This window comes from Rhinoraja longicauda, chromosome 31 (genome assembly GCF_053455715.1).
Source record: "Rhinoraja longicauda isolate Sanriku21f chromosome 31, sRhiLon1.1, whole genome shotgun sequence".
Lineage (NCBI taxonomy): Eukaryota > Metazoa > Chordata > Chondrichthyes > Rajiformes > Arhynchobatidae > Rhinoraja > Rhinoraja longicauda.
The window spans coordinates 6061648-6070101 of NC_135983.1; the positions used below are offsets into that span (position 1 = coordinate 6061648).

Here is an 8454-nt window from a genome sequence, read left to right on the forward strand (position 1 = left end):
CTTACTTCACTTTTCATTAAAAATATTTGCAAACCAAATCAGAACCATAAATAGAAAAACAAAGTAACATTGACGTGGAGACATGTTACTTTAAAAATATAAAGGCCACATAACCATATTAAAAAAGATTACATGGCAGCTAAGATTGTGCCAATCGATTAGTTTGGCAAATCAAACATTCTGTTGATTACTGGAACAATTAATCACATTTCGGGATGCATTCATTCATCATAAAAATAGTATATCTTTCTGGCTGCATGAGGACTGGATACCTTGCACAGCAATGTGTTAATGTCACATGGAATGAACCCTAGCTCATTTGGACTTCATTTTTCAGCCAATCCATATGCTAATTGCCACACTAACAGCTTAAGACCCGAAATACATTCCAGTGTTTGTTTTGTTAGTGCAATTAGAGCGGCATCAAAACCATCACTGGTGCATTCAAAGCATTGGGCATCCTGTATCCCAAAGCTCTGGATTTACCTAGTCTGAAATAGTAACATTTATCTGAAAATACACAATCAAGGGCAACAGAACATGAATTAAAGCAGTAATGAAGCATCAAAATTGACATATGAGCTTTGAATGTGTGCTAAACAAACAGAACGTTGAATCCTGCAACAGCCTTAAACACAATGTTTACTGTGCTTCATAGAAGAGGATCAAAGTGACTTAATTAAACATATCTCCCACATTCAGCGGCAAAATACTTTACACCAATAACAGAATATGAACTGCAATTGTCTTTTCCTTTTTATTCTGCAGAAATCCAAACCTATGCATTCATTCTTTTTTATATGGAAATAGTATCGAAGTATCATATTTCTAGTTCAGAAATATTTAACTGATCTCTAGGTAAAGTATTTAACTTCTGAGCCTTTACTCTAGATCACGGTTAAAGAATCGGAAAAAAAAAATCAGATTCAATTTTACTAACATTAAATATAAAGAAACATTGCAAGCATGTTTAAAAACATACTCAATGTGACTGGACAAAATATAATTGAAACTAAAAGATTTATGAGAGTACAGAAAACATTATCAATATGAAAACATCACCCACAAATATAAAAAGAACATTGGCGCCAAATACTTTAAACATGTCCACATAGAGCAACTCAATAACTTGTCAATGAATCACCAGAAAGCAATTATTCAATTTCCAGCTGACACCTCAGCTCCGCAATTGCACTTTATATTCTAATGCCTCCATATCATCCATTCAACTTTAACACAGGATTGTAACTGTAATCAAAAAATCCAAGAACCCAACTTTAAACATAAATACTGCCCAAATTATAAGATTTCTGTCAAACAAGGAGAGTTTGACCATTATAAGCTGGGTAAACCATGTAGTAACATTTTACCTATTATACAAATAAAACCTATATATCCAAACAAGGTCAGGTTACATGGAAGAAAAACATTGCTTAAAACTAAGTGAATAAAAGAAAACATTTGCCCTGAAATAGAATATGTTTCCCAATTACTTATTTGTCGCAAATCTGCACTTAATCATGAACCGGGTAGATACTAAAGCTGATTTCCACTATTTATATTTATGATTTTATTTCATAAAGCAAATCTATATATCCAGAACAATTTTCTATTTATTATTATGTTCACATTATTTCAAAGCTATTAATTAATAATTTTCCATTATTCTTAGCCACCAATGCCAATATCAGCCAAACTTTTTTTTAAAACAACCTTAAATAAATCAATTCCTACATGGCCAGTCAAGAGTTAACTTGTGTTGTAAAGATAACGCACCAACTTCAATAAAATAAATTTCATATATTCTAAACAAGTGACCATAACACAAAAAAGGCAGACCAATACATCAGCTAGCTGGAATGAATAAGCAAACTTGGCACACCAATAAAGGTGAACACTCATACAAGTTAAAAAATTATATTAAATATTGACATGAATTATTTACTAAATTTATACTTAAAGACATGAATGGTTTATTGAATAGGAGCCATCATAATAAGAGGTCAGCATCGAAAACAAGAAAGTACACATTGGCAGAGATATGCTATTTCAACAATGCTGATCATCCTTATAAAACAGTTTAAGAGTGAACTGAGCGTTTTTCTCACTACAAGTTCGCAGCACCGACAAAGAGAGTGACGCAAATTAATCTTTCAAATAACAGACACTACCAGCCAATTTATTACGGAGACTCAGCATGATCAGAAAGAATGGTCCACAAACATGCTGCGTATCAGTGTTAAGGTGATGATTTCAGAATCTTTTCTCAACTTGCGCGAAGATAACTGCCATCCCCATCGATGGTACAATGCTTCCATATCAGAAAAATCCATTGCCATCAATGTGTAGTTATGAATTTAGATAAAAGCATTTTTTATATTCTAATAATTTTTACCAAGCAACTATTAGTGAATTGGTCTATCTGAGACAAACATATCTGATTATTCAAACCATCCAAGTATGCCCCAACTACTAACCCACAGGATCCCAGTGTAAATATTAATGCCAACAATTTAATATAGAGCCTGGAGAGATGAAGTTATTCTTGGACATCAGTACTGACTGCTTTAAGGAAATGGCCAGTGTTTTTCATTACTTGTGCTATTGAATTATCTATTCATTCCTCAGCATAATCAATTTAATCTGTAATGACATGAATCCTTAAATCATTATTTTAATGTTACAGGTTTCTTTTTTTATTAGTTTATATGATCCAATCAAATGAAAGATAAAAATAAACCCACTCAGAAGTCTCAATTTCCAAAATTTTAATCCTCCTATCTTGGTAAAAAAAATGAGATGTACAATTTACAAGGCAGTTTCATTTAACCATATTATGTCACAATTACAACAGCGCAGCTATGCCATGTCAAGATCCAATGTACACTCCAAGGTAAAAATTATTTTCATACACAATCTTTGTTTCTTGTTTTATCTACATATGAAATAAAAGATGAAGCCAAATTCATTCAAGGACATCAAAGTGTCCATGAACAAAATTATCACAAAGTAATGCAGAAGGTTCAGATACAACTGATCATTTTCTTCATTTCTCTTCAGACATAAAGAATTCAACAACCAGCCAAGCAACCCTTTTACTCCCCCTGCGGAAACCTCCTGCAGCCTAGGAGTTCATTAAGTTTTATGATCTTCTTCAAGTCTGTTCCGCTTATAAGCCTCACAATGGCTACAAATCTGGTGAACCATCAGTACACCATTAGACAGCTTCAGCAAATCAATGTCATTTACTTTTTTTCAGTTGAGTTGGCAGTATATCTTAAAAGTTTATTTGACATCTGTCCATATATTTTTTCAGTGTATGTTATCCTGTATCTAGAACTTTAATAGACCAGTGACTAAGATTACAGCTGGATAAATTAGCTGACACCTTTGCACATCACAAACCTAAACAATTATTTTTTATGACCCGATAATATAACAATTACCAGGGGGAAATGTGCCAAAGTTATTTCTAATATTAAGGGCATTTAAAGATGTTTAAAAAAAATATGGATTAAGAAACTGTTAATTTAAATTAACCCCAAAGTGGAGCTACGTGCAACTATATTTTTTATTACACAAGATCAAGGATAGATGATTTATTGTAATCTAAACTGTCAATGCACTCACAATAAGGTACTGAAAATGCACCAATATAACAAATAATTTCAAGTGAAGACAATGCTTTCATTTAAAGAAATTATGAAGTAAAATGTTCTAAAACTGCTCTTACTCACATTTCTAGTTTCCTAGAGTATATTTCAACAGCTTCTACAGGGATCATTAGAAGTACAATGTTGCATGAATTCTACAATCTAATTTCAAAGACATTAATCTCTCTGTATTGCTGGTGTTGACACTGATGGAGCCAAACATCCCGGTAATCTGCCTCAGTGAAAAACAAGTCCATTGTTATCAAAGCGAATGCATGGCACCAGTACCCTAATTGGGATACCCTGTTCTATTGGGGTGTGGCGATACCAAAAAAGATCCTACATAATCAAATGTCAATTGAGCAGAGTTTTGCGTCTCCACAAGAAAGAAAAAATTGTGTCACGGAAGCAGCGGGAAAAACTCATCAAACTGCACCCTGCTGGCATCTGGCAGAAATCTAAACTTTCCTGCAATTCAAAAAAAAGGCTTATGCCCAGTGTTGATGAAAACTGATAAAAGTATTTTCCGAACTCATCTGATCCCATGCTTCATTTGAAACGCTGGCTTTAAATCAATGCACATGCTGATACATTCAAAATACTATCCATCGCAACAAAAGGCCAGACTGCCATGCTTTCACCAAACGTAAAATCGCTTTTGCTTCGCATCAAGATGCAAGCTGTCATCGTTTCCAAATCAGTTGTTTAATGTGATAATTGATTTTTAAAATTGATCGGTAGAAAATACCTTAAATTCGGTCGCGGGATTACAGCCTTTATGAAAAAGTCTGCTACCTTGTGGTAAAGTGAAGGAATGCATACAATCGGGCCGACTTTTAAAATCGAGTTGTCTCAGATATCCTCATTTGGACTTTCAATGTCTAGAAGATGCCTTAATACAATTTATGAAAGCCCAGGTCTACTCAATCCAAGCCACAAGTTCAGTCAATGGATTTATCAAAGAATGGGCGTTTACTCGATGGGAAAAACAGCTGTGACACCCATCCAGAAGTGATGGCTCAAAATTAAACTATGAAAAACAAAACAATGTTCTGTTAATTAAGCCTAAAACGAATAAACTTTGTTCTTCGGAAGTAGATGCAAACACAAGCCTTGCTGTTCCATACTGTAACTTCAATCCCTTGCCAGTGTGTGCATCATTTTATATTACAGGATCTGCCACTAAACACCATGTATGTTTGTAAACGTAGCATTCCAGCCATAAACCACTAAAACTTCTCTCGCTATCAAATCAAAAGAAAAGTTAAAACAAAAGGAAATATTTTCTGTAAGTGCCAAAATAAATTCTTAGCTTTCAAATTCTTCAAAAGTATTTTTTTAACAAGCCGAAGAATTGCTGATTTCTTTTAACAACGCCATCTGTTCACTCGGTAAATGTACTCGAGTAATATTTAATATCTTAAGGATTTCAAACATTCGGAACAGATACATGTTATTTTATATTATATTTACATAAGTAATTTTTTTTCGGTTTAGCTTAATGGATATTTTATCTGCAGGATTAGTCCTGGCATTTTCGCTTTCCGTCGAACTTTCTTCCTGGGTTATCGGGAAAGTGTCTGTACAATCGTTGTAACTATACTGCCTTTTTATAAAGATAAATCCAAGCAAAACTGATAAAAGAAACCTCCTAAGTGAAATCGGTTTCTATAATCCCGGTTTAATCGCGTCAGAAATGTCATCGCTCGGGAAAGAATACCACACGTGTGGAAATATTTGTCATCATCTCAGATTTGCTATTATCCAAGTCCTGCCAAACACCGGACCTGCAACAATAAAACATCACTGCAACATTTCTACCAGAATGCAACACCAAGCGTCTCCCTCGGACTTATTGTAATGTTGAATTTGACGGAAATTATATTTTTGAGGCTCGGTTAAACGCGTGTCCCGATCGGTTTCATCGCGTCTGCAATTTCACATGCGAACGGTGTCCCTGCGCCTGATTGCCATTCCGAACATTTACAAAGATCCCTGTTCTAAATCTACTGGATTCACCTTATAATATCTGCAACGTCGATTTAAAATCAACGTTGATTTAAGTAAAATATTACGAGAATTGTAATCTCTCCAAATCAAGTCCAAATCTCCCCAATGATGCGCCACTTTCTCTGCAAAATGCCGTGTGAATTTTATTCTTTAGAGTGAGAAACAAAGTTTTAAGACTTTTTTTTCCCACCAACACTCTCTGATCTTCTACTTTGCGTTTTCTTTGTTATGCGGACTAAACCTTCCAGTTAAAACTGACACAACGCCTTGACACAAGCAGCGAACATGTCACTTAACGTTACTTAAGGTAAAATAAAAGCGCTCAAATACCCTGAATAAAACACCTAGGCGGATTAGTCAAATTTCCCATCCAGCTAGTTCCAGCATCACTTGGGTCCAAAATCAAACGGGAAAACTAAATCTCAACATAAATGAAAAGTTAACTCAACTTAATACTTAACATTAAAAACTAAAACCAGACTTGTATGCTAGGATACGTTTTCAAAGTTAAGGTGCAAGGAATTTAGAATATTTAATTGCACCCTATACACAAAAAGACCGAAGGACTGCGGTAGTTATAGCGTTATCTTCATTACACACGAGTTGAAATTTTGTTCATATGGCTTTTATAATCTAACATAGATAATCCGGATAATGTAGAAATACTATTTGCATTAAAAACAGCACAGATCACTCTGCCATCAGCTACTTCAACTATGTTTTCTCAATGTTAGTATAAGTATAACAAAGAACTCTAAAAGACTGCTTCTGAGAATTTTGTTGAAATTACACCAGTGTGTTTCCCAAAGCCCTGAACTCCAAATAAACCTAGCACCAGCATTTACAGAGTGTAATCGCTCCAAATAGCTTCAAAACACACCAGACATCCGTTTTCAACATTGCAACTGCCTTTCTACACCAGAAATTGGCATGATTGTCATTTTTCCCCCGATTCAAAGTCCGACTATAGTTTAGTTTGTGATGCAAAATCTCACACACGCCGCTACTTTTCTGCTCCGCATTGAGCAAAGTGCGCCAAAGGCAGCTCTATTGTGGGTGCCAGGGGCGATGTGTTAGGGGTGATATACGAGCATTTTAATGCACATTTCATTTAGCATCACTGTTATGAATTGTTAAATTTAGTGAAGCATTATTACAGTGTGCAAAATGAAATAGGAGAGGAACAGAAATCAAGATGGCGGTGCACATGCCGCCGGAGTTCAGCCTGCACAAGTATCACACAGTGTGGGTTAAAATTAACCGGGAGCTCTACCTGTTTTCTCCTTTATTTCGCACAGGACGCTGAACAGGGCCGGCTTCATTCTGTGGCAATTTAGCGCGTGTTTCCTGCAAACAAGAGAGTGGGGAGAAAGAGGGGTTGGAGGAGGAAATGGGGGGGGGGGGGGATGAAAGAAGGGAAAGAGAGAGACAATATAAGTAATTAACAAGATTTATAGCACTCAAAGTCAAAAATATGGCGGCGAATTTGAGCGCTAAAAAACACACACAAAAAAAAAGATTTTTTTTTCCCGCAAGGCCACCAACTTTGCTTGTGCTTCGTCCAGGCTCTGGTCGGTGATGGTCATGATCTGGTGGAGGATGTCCCCGATGTCTTGCTTTCTTCCGTCGCCGTCTGCACCTTCATGTCCTTGCACATGTGGAGGCAGCCCCATGCCCCCCTGAACCGAGTGTCCAGCCAAGCTCACACCGGGATGAGTCTGCATCATCCTGGATTGATCGTCCATACTCTGCCGCAGCAGCACACGGGAGAAATTTATATATATATAAAACAATATATATATAATATATAAATCAAGCACAGGTAATAGCGTTGAAGCCGAGGGAGAGAGGCAAGACTGGATGGGAGGGGGTGGGGGGGGGGGGGGGGGGACACTTGCTCTTGTCCGCTTTCAATTCCTTATTTTTCCTTCCCAAAAAAACTTGTCAGGAAAAAAAAGACGGAAAAATAATTCTCCTTTTTTGGAAAAAAAAAAAAGAAGGGAAAAAAAATCCAAGATCTCGCTGGAAGGGAAAAAAAACCCCCTATGCAGAAACAAGATCAAAAGTAAGCTGCCTCTTCAAAAGACAGAAGGGAAATAATAATAATAAAAGATCATAAAAATGATTCGCCGGATCAATTTACGAGCCAACTCTTTATGTTTTTGATGGCCGCTTTGGTGAGGGATTGACAGACTGCCAATGCCACTCACTCACTGCAGACGTGTCAGAGTTTAAGGGAAAGAGAAAAAAATATATTTATATATATGTGTGTGTATATATAAATATATAAAATGCAAACTCCGCCCTCGCTCGACAGGGCGGCCCGTGCGGGGAGAGCGGTCGGAGCCCGGCTCTGCCCCTCACTCACTGCCCGGCCGCGCACTCACTCCTCATCCCTGTCACTCCCACACACTTTTATCCCCCTTGCTTTATTTCTCTCTCTCTCTCTCTCTCTCTTTCTTGCTTTCCCTCCTCTGTTTATTCTTTCTCTTCAATCCATCCCTGAAGTCGACGGAAATGTTTTTTTTCGCGCCGGCCGACCGATCGACCCCCTCCTCCTCCTCCTCCCTTCCACCCGCCCTCCCTCCCTCCCTGCTCGACGCCGTCAAGCGTCCGTCAGGAGGCGAAAGCCGCGCCTCCCCCTCCCCCCAGCTCCACCCCTTCACCCAGATTGACAGCTCGTCGTGAAGGGCAGGACAGCGTCCAATCGTCGGCCGCTCTGGCCGGTGGGATAGACCAATAGCGGCGGGGTGGGAGCGGGACCATAGTGGCCGGCAGGATGGGCCAATGG

At 37.6% G+C, this 8454-nt stretch overlaps 1 protein-coding gene across 5 annotated transcripts in view; it reads right to left on the reverse strand.

Moving 5' to 3' along the window:
• pbx3b (pre-B-cell leukemia homeobox 3b) overlaps positions 1 to 8225 on the reverse strand; it is a 166156-nt gene extending 157931 nt beyond the window's left edge. For 2 of the 5 annotated variants that reach the window (XR_013549212.1, XM_078426455.1), the window contains exons 1-2: positions 7209 to 8223; positions 6937 to 7010 (exon numbers count right to left, since the gene is read on the reverse strand). Coding sequence is in view for 4 of the 5 variants with exons in the window: in XM_078426455.1 (XP_078282581.1) it covers positions 6937 to 7010; positions 7209 to 7408 (274 nt within the window). In the remaining variant the exon portion in view is untranslated. Of the gene's footprint in view, positions 1 to 1956; positions 2038 to 6936; positions 7011 to 7208 lie in introns of those variants that run through there. The other 3 variants (XM_078426453.1, XM_078426452.1, XM_078426456.1) reach the window with 3 other exon arrangements.
• Positions 8226 to 8454: the final 229 nt, after the last annotated feature.